The 23133-nt window shown below is 27.1% G+C and overlaps 2 protein-coding genes across 3 annotated transcripts in view; both read left to right on the top strand.

The window, feature by feature from the left end:
- Positions 1–3435: 3435 nt before the first annotated feature.
- Positions 3436–23133, top strand: part of LOC136091240 (uncharacterized) — a 66068-nt gene continuing 46370 nt past the window's right edge. The window contains exon 1 of one of the 2 annotated variants that reach the window (XM_065818472.1): positions 3436–3535. The gene's annotated coding sequence lies outside the window, so the exon portion shown is untranslated. The remainder of the gene's footprint in view (positions 3536–23133) is intronic. The other variant, XM_065818474.1, reaches the window with a different exon arrangement.
- On the top strand, positions 10542–11451 carry LOC136090845 (general transcription factor II-I repeat domain-containing protein 2B-like). Its single transcript, XM_065817821.1, has 2 exons — positions 10542–10886; positions 10933–11451. Exons 1-2 carry the CDS (start codon positions 10542–10544, stop codon positions 11449–11451), a joined length of 864 nt encoding a protein of 287 aa, XP_065673893.1.

Genomic DNA, 23133 nt, shown 5'->3' with positions numbered 1-23133 from the left:
AAACAATAAAAAAATTAAATTACTTAAACATATTTGTTAAATCGGTGTTTTTATAAAAGCAAAAAAAGTCGTCAATTTTGAACTAAAAAATATATCATAAAGAATACATGGTCGCAGCTGGGTTTTTTTTGAACAATAACTGCCGTTTAGTAAATGCGAAAATCAAAAATTCAAACAACCTTCGAGTGGCATTTGAAAAAAGGAAGATGAGGAAATTTAGAAAAACACTTTTAAAATACCAACAGTTCTAAGACATATTATGAATAAATTAAATACAAATATATAACTAAAACATATATTTTTTATAAGCACTAAGTTAATAAGTTTATTTAAAATAAAAATAGTCCAAAGCTTTAATAATTAAAAAAAGTTATGTTGATTTTGAGGATAAGTATTTTCGAAAAAAAAAATTGCGAAATTTTGACAATTTTAAAGCCATTATGAATGGTTCTAGCAAGCTTGCCTTCATCTCTAGTAATCAAACGGATACGTTTTTGAGTAGTGTAAAGCATCTATGTTTCAATAATAAAATAGTTAAAAAGTTTAGATTTAACTTTTTAGGGACTTTTGGCCACGGAAAAAAAATTCTGGCCCACTGTGCCCGTGTAAAGTTGTATAAATTAACATCGCTATCCTAAACATGATACCAATTTTAAAAAGCTATTCTACTGATATATAATACGTGCTAAATATTATATATATAATATATAATAATACATTATAATATAATACATATGCAAAAATATTATTTTATAAATACAATTTTCGTGAAACTTGCAACGTTAGCGTGGCCGAGTGAATTCTTCTTTAGACTTCTGATGTAAGGTTTCCAGTTTTGCTTCTCGGTATAGAAACTAATGCTTTTTTTTTGTTACTGCACACTTTTGTGCACTAACTAAATAAAGTTATGCACTTGGACCATATAAAATCAAAGCGCAGAAAGTGCACTGCACTTAGACTGTTACAGCCGTAACAGTCCGTTAACAGCAGTAACTATTACGTTAACGGAGTGTACACATCGACTAAGTAAGGTTTAGGCGTAGTTGATTTTACAATCAATATGTAGATACATCAACCGAAGGTTTTGGGTTGGTCAGATTTTTTTAATTAAAAGAAAGTCTTCTCTAGACTTGAAGCTAAAAAAACAAAAAAATTTTGCATAAAAAATAAACTTTAAAGAATGTTTTTGAAAAGTCCTGAATAAGAATAAATACAATTTAATAAAGCAAAATCTCAATTTAATTGGGATGTAATGTAATCGGATCATAATCACCTCAAAAAGTCTTTAAATTAAAAAGAAATTATATTTTCTCATCAATAATTGATGCATACATGCAATTTATTCTATGAATTTTTCTTACCTTGTATACTATTTCTAATTGATATTGTTAACAAATTGAGCTCTTTTATCCTCGTTTTATTTAACCTTTGGAGAAGCTCTAATGATAAAAGAACTCAATTTGTATGAAAGTTTAGAAACAAATACATAAAAAATTGAATCTAGAAAATAAGAGTGTATAATAAAATATCTTTCATTCATATATGAATGAAAAATCTTTTATTATACTCTCTTTGTTTCAAGGCATATCCACAAAAATCAAAAAATAAAGAATTAAGTCTAACATCAAATGCAGATTCTAGAAAGATTCAACTCTTTATGTATTTATTTGTAAACTTTCATTTAAAATAATCTCCAGTAAATTCAATCATTTACTCTCGATTATTTTAAATAAAAGTTTAGAACTAATCCCATAAAAGCTTGAATTTATTATATCATCTTTCTTGCACGTTTTCATTTGACGTCAGATTCAAATCTCTTATTTTTGATTAATAACATTTTAATTCCAAAATTATCGGGTAAATTGTGAACTTTTATATGTTCATATTAGTTTCAAATCACGTCATAATAAGTGCAATAATATATATATATATATATATATATATATATATATATATATATATATATATATATATATATATATATATATATATATATATATATATATATATATATATATATATATATATATATATATATATATATATATATATATATATATATATATATATATATAGCAACCCATAGCAAACTCTACGCGCTTCTATGCTAAACTTAATATGAATTGTTTTGTATTTTATTTGTAATTGATTAAGATTGTTACTAATTTTTATTATTTTTAAATCTATTTAAAAAAGAATACTAGCTATTATAAAAAGTAATTTTATTTCTTTTCAACATTATATAGAAAAATTACTGCTACATAAGCGAGTCAACGTTAATGTCTAATGACTTAATATTGCTTACAGCTATTCGTTAATGGATCAAAAGTTTGATAACGTAAATAGAAACGTAGTAGAATTAATAAATTAAAATTCTAAAAAAAGCTAAATAAATATTTAAAAAACTAAATAAATAAAAAATATTCTATTACTTCTTATAAATTTATAAAATACATCGTATGCGTTGATTGTATGGGCAAGTTCAATCAAGTTATTTTTTAGACTAGGGTCTCAAGCACGTTAAAAATTAGTAGGTTAGGAGCACTTTTCTACAAAGAAAGGTGTTTATCATCCATTTATTTTAGCACTGGTTTGTATCCAGACAGCTATTCAGATATTTCAGTATAGGTTACATGGTGTTTTACTATCAACTTTCAGTTTTTGTTGTTTTTATTGTTGCAGACCTCTCTAAAGCTGCGGTTATTGCTACGATCAAAGAGACTGCAACCATTTTTTTTATAAATTTTTTTTAAAACTCTCTCAAATTCCGTGCAATATATAATACAATAAATAATAACAATATATTTACCACAATTAAAACTACTGTTGCGTATATAATTTAAGGATATTTAGATACCTAAATAGTCTACAAAGAAAACATTTTTTTTATACTATTATTAATTTCTACCTTACTTTTTTTGATCCTAAATAAAGAAAATTCTTGGAACACATACGAACATATTTAAGTTTATAATTTTTCATAAATCATTAGTAGTTGCAGTTCACAACTGCAAGTAACAATTCACAACTGCAAGTAAATTGCAGTTGTGAATTGTTATTTTGCTCAACTTACTTAAAAAGTAAGTTTAAACAACACTTAAAACAAAAACAAAATAAAATATAATCCACTAACAAGTCAATTTTTCAGTCTAAAATACTCCTTGACTGGGCTAAATTAATCCTTCATCCAAAGTGCCCGGTCTACGTTATTGATTAAATAAAATATCTTTAAATTTTTAATAATGTTGATTTTATTAAAATTTTAAAATATTTTTTTTTAATATAAACAGAATATTTTATTTACATTATCAAACTTTTGATATTTAACGAGTTAATGATATTTAAGCTACATAAAGTCCGATAATTTTGGAATTAAAATTTTATGCACCAAAAATAAAATAAATAAACTTAGAAACCAATCATTTACTGCGGATTATTTTGAAGAAAAGAATAGAATTAATCACATAAAATGTTGAATTTTTTTAACAGTTTTACACTTGATGTTAGAGAATAAAGTAAGCTAAATCTTTTACAGGTTAGAAATCATTTTTTACTGATATTTCATTATCATGTATAAAAAAATTAAAAAAATTAAAATTATTCTTTACACGCACACAAACACTCACACACACATGCATATAAATATATATATATATATATATATATATACAGTGGCGTAAAAAGGCTTTAAAATGTTTGAAATAACCAACTTTTAAACAAAAAGAATATTCCAAATTTATTTACGTTCACACGTATGACGAAAAGATTCTTTACAAAATAAAATTACTGTGATAGCAGAATGGGAACAAGAAACCCTAAAATCTTAGCCCCTCTACCTTAAACGTGAGGGCAATGAGTTGAGTTATTTATTTTTTCATAAATATAAACTAGTTATGCATTCATTGACAGATTTCAAATTTTATGTTTATATTATTCATTGCTCAGTTTTTATGACAATATAAAGTTTGTAGCCCCCTCAAACTCAGGAGGGGGGGGGAACTTATTATTTACATGGTCATAAAAACTAAACACTGAATAATTTATACATAAATTTGAATTCTGTTGGTTAATACATAACTAGTTTATATTTATGAAAAAAATAGATAATTCAACTCATTGCCCTGACGTTTAAGAATGAGGGACTAAGATTTTAGGGTTTCTTGTTCCCATTCTTTTTGCTTAAAAATTCCAAAAATTTGGAATATTCTTTTTGCTTAAAAACATACTCATGCATATATATATATATATATATATATATATATATATATATATATATATATATATATATATATATATATATATATATATATATATATATATATATATATATATATATATATATATATATATATATATATATATATATATATATATATATATATATATATATATATATATATATATATATATATATATATATATATATATATATATATATATATATTATTTTAAAACATCAAGAAATACAGTTTCTCTCAATACAAATAATATTATTATATAAGAAATTTTCGCTGGGTTATGGATACCAGCCAGCATCATCAGCTTGTAAAATATTACAATAATTTTTAATCGTTATAGTTTATATAAAATTGTTACTATTGACGTCAGCGGTTGAATGGCTTCTTTTGATTTTTAAATTTTTAAAATGGCGTCCAAAACATAGTTTTGACATATTGGCCTTCATCAAGATTAATTCCGCCGTTTCGCGCAGAGCACATGTTGTTTTGTATTTCTAGTGCCTCTCTAATTTTTTTTTCAAACTTTTTATTTTCTACCTTTAACGTTCTTGTTTTATCCCAAATAATATTTTCTTTGCAAAATTTTTTATGAAATGCTAATGCAGATTGATTAGGTTTGTTTTCATTAATGCTCTTCTGATGTTGATGCATCCGCGTACTTACCTGCATATTTGTTTCACCTATGTAAACTTTGGAGCAGTTGTATTTTATTATAAAGGTTCCAGGTTGGCTGTTACGTGGTAGTTTTGTTTTGTTTTTTGATGTTAATAAAGATCTTAAATTTGGATTTGATTTAAATACTGCTCTATACCCTGCTTTTCGGAATATTTTTCGAAGTTTCGGTGAAAGGCCTGGTACCCAAGGTAAAGACACTACAGGAAGATTGTTGCATTCTGATGGAATTTTGTTTTTATTTTGTCTTTTTTGATGAAATTGGTGTGTAATATTCCTCAATAGCTTTTCATCGTACCCATTTTCAATAAACATTTCAATTTAAAAATTTATTTCGTTTTGTAAATGATTTTTACTACAGATGGAGTAAGCTCTGTGGAGAAAACCTTTAAATATAACTGTTAAAATATTCGGATCGTGATTCGAATGCGGTTTAATTTGAATGTTAGTGATTGCCTCTTTTCGATATACTTTGTACTCATATTTTCCTAGTGTGTTATTTCTAATGGTTATATCAATTTCCTAACATCAAACAAGCAAAACAGTTCTAAGATATTTTAAATCAACAACATCCTGCAATACAATACACAATTGAAGTTGAAAACGAAACAAAAACGCTTAACTTTCTTGATATAATATATATACACATATATATATATATATATATATATATATATATATATATATATATATATATATATATATATATATATATATATATATATATATGCATGGGTGGTGCCACCATTTTTCGGTCTTTGATATATCTAATTTCCAGATAGGAACAAACTCCAAACACATGTTTGTACTTATGTCAAATAAGGATGCTTTGGAAAAATTGCGATGGTTAGAATCTGGGAACAAAAAAGCCCCAAAATTTTAGCCTCTGCCTGCCCGAAACGTAAGAGCAACAAGTTGATGAAATATTTTTTGAACTATTTTCAACTAGACTTATATTCATCTATAAATTTTAAATTTTAAAGGAAAATATTTTAGCATTCAAAAAATATGACCATATAAAGTTTAAATCCCCTCAATTTGAGGGGGCTGCAAACTTTATATGGTCATAAGTTTTGTGCTTAAAATTTTTTCATTGTTTTTTACTTTTGCGCAGTGTACACAATTTGGTTGTGGGTTTATATGCTTCACTGCGCCAGGTTAATTTTGACCGAACCGCCTAATTTTTGTTATCATCTTTTAATTTTCATTTTTTTTTTATATTATGAAACATTGATAGATTTGGACAGCATATTTAATTTTAATGGGAATTTTATTTATGCCAATATAAGATTTTATTAACAAATTATAATAAAGGTAACCTGAAAAGTCAGTTGATTGGTATGCGATGCTGCTCTTCAAGCAATTGTTAGGAAAAAATGTGTATTTGTTTTCATTCAGATATTTTTGTTAATTGTTCGATTTTTTTTTCTTTTTGCTGTGCGAATTAAATATTGGTTTTGTATTTGGTATACAACTGTAGGTAGCTATTATAGTGTAGGTGTTAATTTTTATCTAATTTTTGGTTAATTGGAAAATGTTTGCTTAAAAAATTAAAAAAAGATTTTCCTATATTTGCGATGAGATATTTACTAAAAGCATTTTTTTTAGCTTTTTTTCTTTAACTTAGGCAGATAGGAGAGATTGTGTATTAATCAAATTTAACCAATGTTGTATCATATATAAGTACATCTTTTTTAATACGTCTTTACTATATATTTCCAGATAATCTTAGTTTAATGGAGTGAGGTATTTGTTTTAGCATATCAGGAGAAGGATTAGATTGAGCATGTATATTGTGTAAAGTATTATCAGGTTTGAAGAATGATTAGTAAGATTGGCAACATTCAGAGTTACATAAAGGTAGATAAGATAATTTGAAGTTGCATTGTATAGATATAAAAAGAACATAAAAATAAATACGCGATGTGCTTTTTAATTGTCTTCATGTAAAGCAGGGGTGGCCACAATAAGGCCCGCGGGCCAACTCCGGCCCTCAGCAACCTTTTATCCGGCCCGTCAGTTAATTGTAAAGATAATAAAAAAACTATAAACATATATAATATTAATAAATTATATAATATTTAAATTTATAAACTAATAAATTTTAAAATATTTTTTGTAAAAAAACAATCGCTTTAAATAATTAAAAATATATTTAAAAAATCCTGCCGGCAATTAATCGCAGGATTAATTTCCGGCACTGCCGGCAATTACCATTTGCGTTTTTGAATTGTAAATGGCATCTTCAAAATCAAAACAACGAAAAATCGACAAGGAATGTCGTGTATTTAATGATGAATGGCAAACTAAATACTTTTTTGGTGAATGTAATTGTGCTAGTATGATTAATATGTAATGAATTGCTTTCAGTGTGCAAAGAATATAATTTATAACTTTATAAAGATACAAAACATTCAAAAACTTATAATCAGTTTGTCAACGAGGTGCGGAAAGAAAAATCAATTAAATTGAAAAATAAGTTATTTGAACAACAAGATTTGTTAAAAAGAGGCAATACTGAAACAGAAAATGCTGCTATTGCAAGTTATAAAGTGAGTCTTCTTTTAGCTAAAAATTGTAAACCATTCAGTGATGTGGAAATTTTTAAGGAATCTTTTGAAATTGTGTTCAAAAACATTTGTCCTGAAAAATTGAAAATTTTAAATAATATCTCCCTCTCAAGACAAACAATTACACAAAGAATATGTGATATTGCTGATGATCTGAGTTTGTCATCAACTGAAAAAATAAAAGCATTTCAGTATTATTCAATAGCTATTGATGAATCAACCGATATATCACAAACTGCTCAATTAGCTACCGTCAACTGGGGTGACTATGAACACTTTTTAAACATTTATGCATCATATAACAATGCAGTTAGTCTAACAGCTAATTTTTTTTTTTTAACAGAACATTATACTATCCAGCTTCCATAATTGGTTCTAGGCCTGGTAAACATTATACAGTAAATACCTTAGTTTACTTATTTTATACAAGCATATTCGTATTTTTAAAACGGGGTGAGAATGAACAGCCGATTCGGAGTTACTTTGAACACGACATAATAATTTCATTTCTTAGATTATGGATAGACTAACATGTTGTAAGGCTGGGGTGGGGTGGGGGGGGGAGGAGGAATACTGTTAAAGATCAAACAGATAACAGAAAGTGTATTTTAATATGTTGTAGAGTCTTTTATTTCAAATCAAATCATGTGAAAAAAGTTACATACTAAGTTTAAAATCTAGTTTTTTTGGCACATTACTATTTACAACAATATTTACAAAGCTGCCTTAAAAAAAACAGACCATCAACTATCACTATCCTCGAAGTTCTTACATGGCTCACACAGGCTGCATAAAAAGTCAATTTTTTCAATATCAAGCTTATAATATTGATCTTTTTCATAGAAAAGGCCACAACACTGGAGGTGATAAGGTTTGCTACATTTGTCGCATTGAATCCATACGTCGTCACTTAACTCCACCCATTTTTTGTTACAGAAAGCACAGTACCAATCACTATCTTTGTTGTTTTGCTCTGTTGAACTTGATGGCATTGACTCATCTAAACAAAGAACTCTTTTTCCTGGTTCAACCTTTGGACCGCGTGTTTTTCGTATTGCAACTGGATTTGTACCTAAGCCTAGATTGTTTTTCAGAATCTCTAAAACGGATTCGTTAAGAACCATTACAGTGTTTTTACCACCAGAGTCTTTATTTTTTCCAGGAAGTCGTTTTATCACCTCTGTTTTGTTCATAGGGTAGATTCCTGTTGCTCGAAATCCGGAAATTAAAGCTTCTGGTTTCAAGGTGTTTACTAACTTGTTTAAAAGAGTTGGCATGTGTTCTTTTGGAATAGCCCCTTTAATACGACTTTCTATTCTCCACTTTGAAAGTACTGTCCTCCACGACTGCTTTAGCCCTCTAAATACAGCAACATCTAGTGGTTGGCAGAGATGGGTTGCATTAGGTGGCATTGTTACAAACTTGATGTCATGTTGAATCGTGGCTTCAATAACTTCTGGAGAAAAGTGTGAAGCCAGATTATCACCAATCAGCAATGTTGTTCCTGTTTTTAAAATAGCAATAGGCAAGAATATCTCCATGAACCATCTGGTAAATGTTCTACCATCAAACCACCCGTTAGTGGTGATATCGTATACGGTTCTAGGTGGTCCACCATGAGTCCAACCCTGGTAGAGATTTTTTGCTTTATAAATAACCATAGGCGGCAAAAATTCTCCAACAGCGTTACCAGCAAACATTATACTAGTTGATTGCTTTGAATGTTCCTGTTTGTTTTCAACGCGGTGTCGATGTCCACGACGAACAATAACAGCTTTGGACCCTGGATTATCTGTTATATTGGTCTCGTCATAATTGTATATGTTTTCTGGAGGTATATCCTTTAACTCTTGGTATAAGTTGTTAAAATAACGGTTAAGGGTTTCTTCATTGACTAAAGCCCTACTATGCTTTACATTGTCAGCAACCCTTTTTGTCAGACAATGTCTTTTCATGAAAGACTGAACCCAATCTACACCAGGCATATTATTTTTAAATATAAAGTCTGTTATTTTCTTTTTATCACAATAACATTTAACTAAAAGTCGAATGTCCAAAGAATCAAGAGGCGCCCTCCAATCTGTCATATAAGTAATTGTTTGAACAATTAAATTTTCTGTAGAACTGTCAAGTCTGGTTTGTCCACCATGCTTTTTTGGAACTTGATTTCCAAGTTTTACGTTTTTATGGAGAGTTCCTAGCGGAATGTTATAAGCTTTGGCTGCTTTCCTTATAGTAAACCCGTGGTTTTTCACTTTATTTACTGCTGCTTGTAAGTCTTTTTGAGTGTATTTTGTTTTGTAAGCTCGGCTATTTTCCTTTCTTTTGTAATTTCGAGGCATAGTTCCTTAAATTAATAAAAAAAAACTCGAATTCTTGATTAAAAAAAATGCTATTTTTAAATGAGCAAATAATCATTTACAAACAAACTACACCCTCAGTTTTGAATTCATTAGAACAATATGTACCTGAACTTGATGTGTAGCAACTTTTATAGTGTTTTGATACGCGCTTCTTAAGATATAGCTTGATAAGTCAACAAACTACCCGAACAATGTAACTCATGTTGTTGATATGCGATAAAGAAAAACCGAAAAAGGAAAATATTTTGCGCAGCCTAAAATTAGGTTCCAAATATTATATTTAATGCAACTGGATCAAAATAACACACAATTTAGATCTATTATGTGTGTTGTTTCACCTTTTAGTTAACTTGGTACTGATGTTCATAGTCACCCCGCTGTTCATAGTCACCCCCGTTGACGGTATTTTTATTCGTGGTATTGATAATGATTTTCTTGTTACTGAAGAGCTACTTGATATCTATCCTATAAAAGGCAGAACAACAGGAGAAGACATTTTTCTTGCCATGAAGAAAGTTTTTAAAAAGTTCAACTTGACTTACAACAGATTAACTTCAATTACATCAGATGGTGGCAGCTCAATGATTGGAAAAAAAATGGGTGTTGTTTCAAGACTGGAAAATGAAATGTCAGAAAACAAATTGTCATAAATTAAGCTGCGTTGTATTATTCATCAGCAAAATTTAACAGCAAAGACTATGGATGTGGAAAATGTAATGTCTGTAGTAGTTGAAGCAATAAACAGCATTAAGTCCAGTGCATTACGAAGTAGGCAATTTGAGGCTTTTCTTGCTGAAAATGACTCTGAATATGGTGGTCTGCTTTATTATACTGAGGTGAGATGGCTTTCTAGAGGTAATATGCTGAGAAGTACTTATGATTTGAGACAAAATATGTTGGATTTTTTCAAAATTATCAACAAAGATTATCCACCAGAGCTAGAAGAAAAAGAGTTTATTGAAAAATTTGCATTTTTAGTAGATTTGACCCAACATTACAATATACTTAACAAAGAATTCCAAGGAAAAGATCAATTAAAAAATGTACAACATTCTAGCTTTTCAGTTAAAATTAACTTTGTTGGAGCAGAAGTTAAGAGCTGGAAATTTCAGTCATTTTCCAACTTTGGGTGAGCTGAATCCTGGAAACACAGCAAAATTTGTTACCTGTATTGCTGAATTGAAAACAAGATTTTCAAAAAGGTTTGCAGATGTTAAGAATCATGCAGACAAAATCCAATTGTTCACAGTGCTATTCTTTGCTGATATTGAAACTGTACCAGATAAATTCCAAATGGAGTTAATTGATCTTCAATGCAGCGATGCTTTGAGAGAAGCATATAATAAACAAAATTTATTGTTATTTTACAAAAATCTTGACCAAAATAAGTACACCAACTTAGTCAACAATGGAAAAATGGTGGAAGTCTTGTTTGGTAGCACATATTTGTGTGAAAGAGTTTTTTCTCGTATGAAATTTGCAAAATCCAAAACAAGATCTGTACTGACAGATACTAACTTGCAGAATACATTAAGAATCGCAACCAGTCAGTTGCCTATTGACATTAAAAATATTGTGAAAAAAAGGCAGGTTCGTGATTACCAATAAACTATAATTTGTATTATACCTAATAACCTTGTGACCAGCATATGTTGTTAGCTAGTAAGTATGTGTGTTTGAGTGTTATTCCTTTGCAAATCAATATTTTTAAATAAAATATTTTTAAAAAACTATATTATTAAAAATCTCCGGCCCCATTTAACAGTTGAAAAGCTAACTTTAGCCCTTATTAAAAAAGTTGTGGCCACCCCTGATGTAAAGGCTACTAGTATTTTTTAAAATTGCCAATTCTAAATCTATTATTTCGGTTTTAAAGAAGTGTAAGTTTTATACGTAAATCCTTAAAATCTGTTAGTGCAATAAGGTAAAGTGGGGCACATCTTAAGAAAAAATTTTTTTGTTTTTTTAGCTGAGACAAACTAAACTTGGCATGCAATAATTCTATATGTTTAATAATCATATTGCTGCCATAAACTAATGAAAAATTGAGTTAGCTATGTAATATTATTGATAGATAATTAATTTTAATTTTTGGAGTTCAACTGTCAATGTTGCCACTATATGGGGTAACACTGACAGTAGTATGTTTTATACTGTAAATGTTAAAGTTACATCATGAGGGGCAAGATTATCATTGGAATATTGACAAATAAAATAGAGAAAACGTTTTTAATATACATAAGCACAAACCTACATTTTCGTTTTAAAAATAAGCAGCATTAAAAAGTTGTAAAATTGCAATGAAAATGTAATGTAGTATTTTCAAAAAGATATCAATTAGCTTCAGATCTGATAGTGTCTACTTAAAAATATGAAAAGTATGTTAATTTATTATTCAAACTTTTTTTTCTCTAAGAATTGTCATACTATTGCCATCACATTAATCACTCAATATTTGATTACGACGAAATCCCGCAGCGCTGTAGTATTTTGTTGGATTTTATCATTACAAATTTTTGAGTGTTTTGCTTAATTTCAGAAACAGCAAGATTATACACCTTTAGGTTTTGATGTTTTTTTCTGACCAATATTACAAGGTGTGGTTATGCATTATTGTTAGATGTGGATCTTAACTTTTTGAAAGTTGTTGGTTTTTAGATATGTTGATATTTAATGTATTGATAGTTTGCTTTGTTTGATTCCATTTCATGTAATTGTGAAAGATTCATCAGATGTAAGACATTCCGCCAACTTTAGCTTGATTCTTGGCTCTTAGGGTGACTAAGCATTCCTGTCAATGTTACCCCAAAACTGAAATATGCGTTATAAAAAAAGTGCTACAAAAAAATCTTAAATGCTTAGTATTTAGAAAAAACATAAAAACACAAGTAAAATGATATTATAATATAGTTTTCTTTGGACTAAAGTTTTTCAGCAACAAAAAACTAGTAATTAGTTTAATAATGGACGTATAAGAGATAATAATAAAATACTTCCGTGGTTTAATTTACACCCTCCGTATTGTGCCGTTATTAACACTTACTGTTTTGTGGATAAAAATAGTTATATTAGTTTATTTAACAACATCTGTTAAATTATTTTAAACAACAATTAACGGGTGACTGGTAAAAATATTTATTCTAATACATGTTAATTTTACCCATATTTCAAAGTATATTTTACCCACATGTCAATGTTACCCACAGTGTCAAAGTAATATGGGACCCCGCGTAACCGTTAATTAAACTTTTTTTCAAAAAATACTTTTCCATTGCATTCTTTTGACCAAAGTTTCCATTTTGTATAATAATTATATTTTATTGTCCTTTATCGATGATTTCTGATTGAAAAACTCAAGTTTAATTTCTCCTTTACGATTTGAGTGAAGTGTTTATCTTAGAGAGCAAATCAAATCTTTACTAAATGTTGAAATCGAAACAAGTTTCTATTTTCTCAATGCGGTTTAGTTTAAAGTAGATTAAAAAATTATATCCTGATTATCTTTTTTTGACGTCAGAACTCGTGCGTTTAACTTTTTAACGGACTTGATATCAAGAAATTAAAAAATAAATCCGTTAAATAGTTAATTTAAACAAAATTAAACAATGCAATGAGTTCTGACATCATAAAGAGATTATAAATAGAACCGCCGGATCTTGACCGCGGTTTTCCTATAAAGTCCATATGGGTATGCCCGCCGGGTATCCCGTAAGGGTCCCACAAGGTTTAACCATTGCAAATCTTGCAAAACTACGTTTAAATGTTTAAAATTTACAGAAAAAGCCAATTTATATATTATAATACAATTATAATTTATACAATTATAATTTATATATTATAATACAAATTTATACAATTATAATTTATATATAATAATACAAAATAATTAAAATTACACTGTCGAAGTTAGGCAAACTTTAAAACGATTCTTTAAACATGCATCGAAAGCTTTCACGGTTATCTCGCGAATCGGAAGCTTTACCATTGTTGTTAAAACGACTTCTTTAGAAACCTCTTTACACAATATCTCGTTTCAATATGAGCTGTAAAAAAATTAAAATTAACTGTTAGTTTTAAATTTTATAGGAAACACATACATTAGGGTAGTAGTAACAGTATCGAAAACAGCCAAACTGATTTATCTCGAAAAGGGACTTTCCGGAATAACATCGAAATAGAGAATAACATCAAAATTGTAAAAAAAGGAATTGTATCGAAAATCCGAAAAATAGAATTATCTCGAAATTGTGAAAAAAGGAATAATATCGAAAAGGGACTTTTCGGAATAATATCGAAAAAGAGAATACATCGAAATTGTTAAAAAAGAAATAGTATCGAAAATCCGAAAAGCAGAATAATCTCGAAATAGCTCAAAAGAGAATAATATCGAAAATGTGAAACAAGGAATTGGTTCGAAAATTCCAAAAGCAGAACAAATAGAAGGCCAGTATTTTGCGGTTTTGAATTAAAGTGCAGTAATAATGCTGTATGATTTTATAATTTATGTCATATAAACTAAAAGCTCTATTAGTAGAACAAAAAATATTAAATGTTGTGTTGTTGGCTATTTATAAAACGATTTAAAACAAGATGTTTTGATTTTATTTACATTTAATGTCAAACACCATAAAAAGTTACCATAAAAATTTTAGTCAAAATCAATAAAGACTTACGAACCATAAAAAGTTTAAAGGATAAAGTTATTTGTAAATAATTTTATCCTTTAAATTTTGCAAAACTATATGCCAACTAAGTATAAAATTATTTGTAAATAATTTTATCCTTTAATTTGCAAAACTATATGCCAACTAAGTCATTTGTTATATGTGCAAAAAAATTTCAAGAAAAAAAATTTTTAAAACAAGGAGAGCATAATAAAAGATCCTGCTTAATAAAACAATTAAAAAAGCTAATTAAAAAATCCTGATTAATAAAACAAGAAGAGCATGCTAAAAGATCCTTTTTAATAAAAGATTATAAACAATACCCACTCTACCTCCAAATACCATGGAAAAATTACTATTACATGTAGTCATCTGGTCAATCTGTTCCAAAATGTTTTACATTGTAAATACTAAAAAAATATTTAGCACACAATTTTAAATACATTGCTGGTATGGTATGTAGCTATCAAATGTTAAAAATTAATTATTATATTGTATTCTACAATATGTTATTTAATAAAATTTCCATACCAGAAGTTATTAAGTTTATTATACAAGTTGCTGAGAGCTTAAATGAAAATATTTTACAAGTTGTCTATTATCTTTACAAAACGTTTTGTAATAATTATAAAAATTCCCTACATATTTATGTTGGAACACTTTCCTACTTACTTACAAAATCATGCAGAATCTGTTTGGTTTGGTTTGGTTTTTAAAGAACTTAAAAAAAAATAAAGAAATTAGAAAAAACTGATAGATATACATTATTTTAGTGTTATACTTCCGTGCAATTATTCAAAGCATACATCATATCACCATTAAAAATTATTTGGAAAGATTTTCCATTGCTTTCTTTATTGAAAACACATTCTGGTAATACTGACACAATAGAATATGCAAAATTATTACTCAATATTGGCCCAAAATGTTGCAAGATAACTGCTTAATATTTGAGGAAATGTATTTACAGAAATATACAGAATACTCTGAACTTTGAACTAAAAAAAAATTAAGTCTAAACTTTAAAAAAATTGTATACAAGAGAAAATTGTAAAGAACATTCATTAAATAATAGGAATATTCCGTACATAATAAAAACTGCTTCAGTTATAAAAATTGATAGTAATTGATTGAGAAATGAAACCATTGAAACTGTGACTATTTTTTAAACAGTGCTTTTGGTGTGTAAACTTAGATATTATATTGATAAGTTCTTTAATGACATTTAGGAATATCGAGTTTCTTAAAAGTTTATTAAATTTCAAGTTTTAAATCGAATTGAATTTCATTGCACGTGCAAATTACTGTTCACCATTGTAGATGATGCTAACTTCGTCTAAAGTTGATGCGATATTTAGGTGAAAAGTTAGGAAATATTCATCGAACTCTTAAATAAGTTTCTTATTGAAAAGTGACTTAGTATCAAAAGTTTCTAAAGATTTTCTCCTAGTACTAGTTTTTCATAAAGAAAGTGTGATCAGAAAATCATATTTTCGATGTTAATCATTAAAATGAGTTTTCGAACTTATTCCGTTGTTATTGTTTTCGACATTATTCAGAAAGGCACATTTTTGATGTAAATCATTCAAACGAGTTTTCAATCTTATTCCGTTTTTATTGTTTTCAATATTGTTCCACATTTATGAATTTCAATATAAAAACTTTTCGATATTAATCTGAAAATCACATTTTCGATCTTAACCATTAAAAAGGGTTTTGGTAAGTTATTTTTCAATATTATTCATTTTTTCGATTAGTTAATTTTCTATACTATTCCGCTTTCCCATACATTATTTTTAATGTTATAAAACTCTAACAATTTTTCCCAACACTCTTCAGATAAAAAATGTCATTTTCACCATGGAAGGTAGAAAAATATAACCTTTAATTTTATTATTGACATTTATTTCACAGTTTTAAAACTTATTTGAAATAAATTAGCACATGTATGTGATTCATATACTAAATTGATAACAATCATTTAGTTACTGATAAATAAATTACACAAAACTATTATATAAATATAATTTTATATTTATATTCTATAAAATTTGATATATATTGTATGACTTTATATATATATATATATATATATATATATATATATATATATATATATATATATATATATATATATATATATATATATTACACACACTAATAATTTTAAATGCATTTTTTAAAATAGAGTGAACTTATTTTATTTCACACTTCGGTTTCATCAATTAGGAATCATCAGAAACCTTATATACAGTGCTGTGGCTACTAGATCCAAGCTCCCCTCTTCTTCCCTCCTTCAAAAAAAAACCTGCCATAAAGCCCAAAAGTGTCTTAATAATTTTTCCAATAGATATTACTAAAAAAAAAACTCATAACATTTACAAAAGAGCCCCTAAATTTGCAAATGAGCCCCCTTGGCACAGCTCTGCTTATATATATATATATATATATATATATATATATATATATATATATACATACATTATGTGTATATTAAATGTTAAATTTAACTTTTTTTTTAGAAGGTATGTTTTTTTTTAAGAATTATTTTTTTGCTTCTTCAGTTTTTTCAATTTTTTACTTGGTTTAAGTTTAGCCTAACGTTTCCTTTCTCAGCGCATTTCTGAAACATTTACACCATCAAAAGTTCTAAACAGTCGTGGTTAAGTTGTATTTATTTATAAGTAATTATTTTGTAGAGTTCAATTCCCGTTGGTCAAATTGTCAGATTACTTTGTAAATATATTAGACAATCTGAGGTTTTACCCGAACAATCTCTAATGTCCGACCGTTAAATTGTATATACTTTATCATAATACATGAATTTTTTATTTTTAATCGTGTATTTTTACAATATTTAATACTAAAGAAAATATTGACTTTTACTCAATATTCTTTCAACAAAAATAATATTTTCTTACATTACTCTAATCTTGGAATCAAACAAAGGTAATATTTACTCCAATCATTATATTTGTCCCCCAAAGTTCATGCAATTCTATCATACATAAGTCTCTCACTAATTCTAATAAATAAAAGTTATAACCATTATTTTTATAATTTTATTTACTAACTTGTCATTACTAATAATTATCAAAAATACATTCTTGTCGTTGAAGTCACTTTTACTTGTATCAGTATGCAAATATCGTCAACAGTCAGTGTGCACCAAGCAGAAATATTCTTAAACAAGCTGAAAAATACAATATGTACATAATATGCATATCATTTAAGACCTATTTTTGTTCCTTTAACCTGGAACTTAATATTTTTATATCAACATTTTAAAATTGAGTTATGGAAAACGAAAACGGTGTTTAACTTATTATAACGGTGTTTAAGTTATAATAAGTAAGCATACGGTCATGATCTATATAATAGCTATTATCTTTTTTTAGCTATCATTATTTATGTTAAAATTATCAAGTTAAATTAAAGTTTTATAATTAAAGTTTGAATGCAAAAGTTTAAATCAATAAATATATTTTATCAGTATTGTAAACATAAGTTGAGTAGTATAAGTATTTACTAGTATAACTATTGTAAATATAAGTTATTATTATGTATATAATGATATTATTGTTAATATTGCACAATTTTAAATCAAAGTCAAAAAATATCAATGAATAAAAAATGCAGTTGATGCATGGCAATAAAGACATTTTTTACATTTATATGTGAATATTTATATCTAAAGGTGGATAAACTTTGTTAACATCAGTCATTTTGCTTGCATAAAATATAGAAAAATCAATTGAAAAGAGTGGATCTGTAAAAACAATTTAAAAGCTTTAAAATCCCTAAATATGACCTATCCACATTCGCCTGTTTGCTCTTTTTAAATATTTCTGACTAAACCAATATTTTGTTAATCTCAAAACAGTTATTGCAGTTATATTTATTTTATGTTCTGATCCTTTTAAAATTGCAAACAGTGTCTTAATGGAATAGTTACCACATGTTTAATAGTAACTGGAACATGTGTTAAACTTTGTAAATTTTTTTTTTTTTAAATTTGATTGAATTTTATCTGCTTTTATCAGATCCTTTGGCCCAGATAAAAATCCAGATAAAATTCAATCAAGCAAATTTGCTTGATTTTTTTACCATATAGGGCTTGTCCAGAAACCAAAACACTTACCTGTCAAAATCCTGTTCCTGTAGGCCCAAAAAAAACCATATGGTAGCCGTCTGTCAATGTTAGCTGGGTAGGCTCTTTGCATAGGCTTTTTGTACAATAAGATTGATATGTTGATTGAATTTAAAACTACTATCAATGGTAACTCCAAGATCTCTTATACAGCTAACATGGGCAAGTTCATGGTTATTTATGGAATAAACACGATGAGTTATGTTTTGACTCTGGTTAGCAATTGTACAGACAAAGGATTTTTCAGTTGCTATTTAGAGTTACCAAATACAACTCAATTTATACAAATGATTAACAGCTGTGCAAAGATCTAACTGAGGGCCACATACATCATATAATTTAATATGATCAGCATAAAGTTTTGACATCAAGTTCTTTATTATTGTGGCTCACATCATTGATAAACAATAAGAATAGAGTAGGTCCTAGAATGCTCCCCTGTGGAACATCGCTTGTTACAAATATAGCGTGGGAAGTAACATTGTTTAAATTTACTACCTGTGATCTCATGTGCAGAAAATTAGTCAGCCAATTCAGAAGATAGCCAACTATTGTGTAAGCGGGTAATTTCATTAGTAACTTAAGATGTGAAACTGAACCAAAAGCTTTCTTAAAATAAAAATAAATAATATCTGTAGGAATGCGGTGCTGAAGATTTAAAGTCCAGTAATGAGGGCTTTCTAGAATATTAGTACAGGTACTAAGTTTATGAATAAAACAATGCTGCTCTTTTGTGATTAGGTTATTAAGTAAGAAATAATTTATCAGTTTGTTATTAATGATTCTTTCCATTACCCGACAACAACTAGATGTTAAGGAGATGGGTCTATAATTACTCGGGTCAACTTATGGTCCCTTTTTGTGAATAGGAATATAGCTTGTTACTCTCTAGTCTAATGGTAAAGCACCATCTTTAAATGAAATATCAAATAAATGGCTTGCGGGAATCGATAAACTATTGGAACAATTCTTTTGGAAAACATTGGGAATTTATCTAGACCTATAAATAAGGTGGGTTTAAGTGCTCTCAGTAATTTTTTGACAGCAGAAGGAGAGAAGTTAATAGACGACACACAAGTTGAATGTACGTTAACACGATCCATAAACTTTGCTGATAAACCATTATCAACTGTAAAAACATTTGCAAAAGAGTTATTAAAAATACTAGATTTTTCTTCTTTATTTTGACAAGGGGTATTATCAGATCAACGAATGTCATTGAGTTTACTACAAGTTTTGAGTTATCCATCCACAAAATTAAAGAAACTACCAAAGTTGTCTCTCCATATCATCTTAGGTTCTTTTGCTGCATGATACTTTCTAATGGAACCAAAACACTGTGTGGCAATTGATTTATAAGCTGCTTTGTCATTAGGTTTACCTCTTATTTTTTATCTTTTCCATGCAATTGCTTTGTTGTTTATCAACCTTTCAATATAATAAGGATTGTGTATTTTATGTAATCATTTATGCTCTTCACTGACTCGCACTTTAGGTATATGTTGTATAATAATGTTATTTAGTATAGTAGAAAAAGTATGCCTACAAGCTTTAATATTTAAACATGTTTGAAAGATAATAATTTAATCTATCGATTTCAGAATTTTATTGATAGCTTGGAAATCTGCATTTTCCAACAATAGAACTGTTAAACTGGAATTTTATCTTTATTATATAATCCGCTCAAAATTAGAGTGAATATATATATATATATATATATATATATATATATATATATATATATATATATATACATACATATATATATATATATATATATATATATATATATATATATATATATATATATATATATTTATATATATATATATATATATATATATATATAAATATATATATACATATATATATATATATATATTTATATATATATATTGATATATATATAAATATATATATTATATATATATATATATATATATATATATATATATATATATATAATATATGTATATATATAATATATATATTTTAATTCAATGGAATTTATTTTAATTTTAAATGGTTGGAAAAACCGTTATATATATGTGCGCCTTACTTACCGGGTTTTGCATTTAAAACAAATATAATATCTATTTAAAATTAAAATAAATTTTTATAATATTAATAAAAATAAATTTATATATTATTTAATAAATAAATATATTGAACTTTTTTATTCGAAATATATATCGTCGTTGGCCAGGTAATATCTCACATGTGTAAAAAGCAAAATTTTACAGGAGACTAAAAAAACTATATATTTCAATGAAATGAGGTTTTAAAAGTAAGAGTAAAAAACAAATAACTAACAAATTATAATATAATTTGTTAGTTATTTGTTTTTTATTTATAATTATAATATAATTTGTTAGTTATTTGTTTTTTACTCTTACTTTTAAAACCTCATTTCATTGAAATATATAGTTTTTTCAGTCTCCTGTAAAATTTTGCTTTTTACACATGTGAGATATTACCTGGCCAACGACGATATGTTGATATTGCGCATGCGTTAAATGTTTTGATAGAAAATCACGATTGTTTTAAATGAATATTATTTTAAATGGATTTCCTGCTTGTTATAGTTTTTGCATTTAAAAATAATTTTTGTCAAAATTATATTTAAGGTGCAGCTTAACAACTGTATCTAATAGTGAATTTCACGCGGAAGAAACAAAAAACGTTAATTTCACGTTAAAGAAATCTTACCGTGGCGCACAGTTCTTACTTATTTTTACTGCGATATTTTTTTACTTTGGTCAACTTGATGAGAAAATTAGACCAGGTGAAAAAAAAATGCAATTGCTCTTACTCAGTAACTGGTCAGTTTTACCTGAACAAAAACTTTAGAAGTTTTGCAAAAATTTGTTCACGTAAAGTTAAGCAATTTACTTAGTAATTGTTCAGCTTTACGTAAATAAAAACTCAAAAAATAACTATAAATTTTATTCACGTAAAACTGACCAATTACTGAGTAAAAGCAATTGCTAATTTTTATTCACTCGGCCTATTATCCTTCTAAGCTTGGCATTTAGTTAATAATGTAATAAAACTTTTTAAATGATGGCATCGTAATCTTTAAAAAAATAATAATCTTTAAAAAAATTATAGCAATGCCAAAATTTCTTTAATTACAATACTTTTAGAAATGTTATTATAAAGATTAGTTACTTAATCGTAGTTAAAAATTAACTATTTAGTAGCGTACTTTTATTTACAAGTTTTATTTACAAGTTTTATTTTACAAGTTTTTGTTTACAAGTTTTATTTACAAGTTTTATTTACAAGTTTTATTAACAAGTTTTATTAACAAGTTTTTACCATTTAATTGAATTATTTTCCTTGTTACCACCTAGTATAAGCGATTTAAAAATTAAAATAATAAAATACGCCGTTGAGTTTATACTAATTAAAATATTAAGCCGCTTAACTGCTCGATGACACAAAAAATAACGTAAAAAAAAAATTAATATCGGTTCATTTTCAAAATATGTTTATCATTGGTTCCCAAAAATATAACCTATTTAAAATTAAGTATGAAAACAAATCATTTGCATCATAGGATTGACTCAATTCATTACAAAAAATCTTATAAAAAACGATATTTAATAATTCTAAGAGCGGATAGTAAAAAAAACCAAGGATTATTTTATTAATTCGAAACTACAAATCAAGTATTTTTTTTAATACGCTTTTCTTTGATTACTATTTAACGTTGCTCGCGCTTGTTAATTGACAATTGCAAATCTAGCGGAATTAAGCAAACTAAATCGAGTATAAAAGCAGTTTTTCAATTAATTCGTCACATATATATATCAAAAATGCAATTTTTTTAAAAGAAATGAAACGACTTTACAGGATTTTGTAATGATATCAATTTTTACCTCCACCCCCTCCCTCTCCCTCTTATCATTAACTTGTTGAACTTCTAGAGATTACCCATCCCCTTCGCCCCTCAATTAAATTCAAACGGAAAAAGAAAGCATTTTTTCCATTTTAATTTTACTCAAACGGAAAAAAAAAATTTCTTTTCTCCGTGTTTTATGTAATTAAATTTATTAAACAAAGTAACATTGTTGACGTCAACTTTTCTTATTCTCCCCCTCCCCCATATCAACAATGATCGAAAATATTCAGACCCTTTCTTCCCCTACTTTGTTGACGAAATTAATGGACTGCCCTTATGTATTGCCTCCATAGGCCAATGGAAGGATGGAAAAAAGATTACTTGTAAATATTGAATCTGAAGAGAAATAGCTAAACGGGTTAGCTGAAACAAATATTGATTAAAGTTAATACCCAATTGTGAAAACTGCAGTTTTTTCTTTCATTGTTCCATAAAACTCAAAAAGTTGTTGTTTCCATTTTATCTATCTATTATGATCAATTTTACAACCAAATATTGCGCAATAAGTACAGTTTTTTTCTTTTATCTGTTACTTTCTCGCTGCACCTCAATTTAAAATACTAAAATTA

The sequence above is a fragment of the Hydra vulgaris genome, chromosome 14 (genome assembly GCF_038396675.1).
Source record: "Hydra vulgaris chromosome 14, alternate assembly HydraT2T_AEP".
Classification (NCBI taxonomy): Eukaryota; Metazoa; Cnidaria; class Hydrozoa; order Anthoathecata; family Hydridae; genus Hydra; species Hydra vulgaris.
The sequence above is the reverse complement of the archived record's forward strand: the minus strand, read 5'-3'. Positions and strand labels throughout refer to the sequence as shown.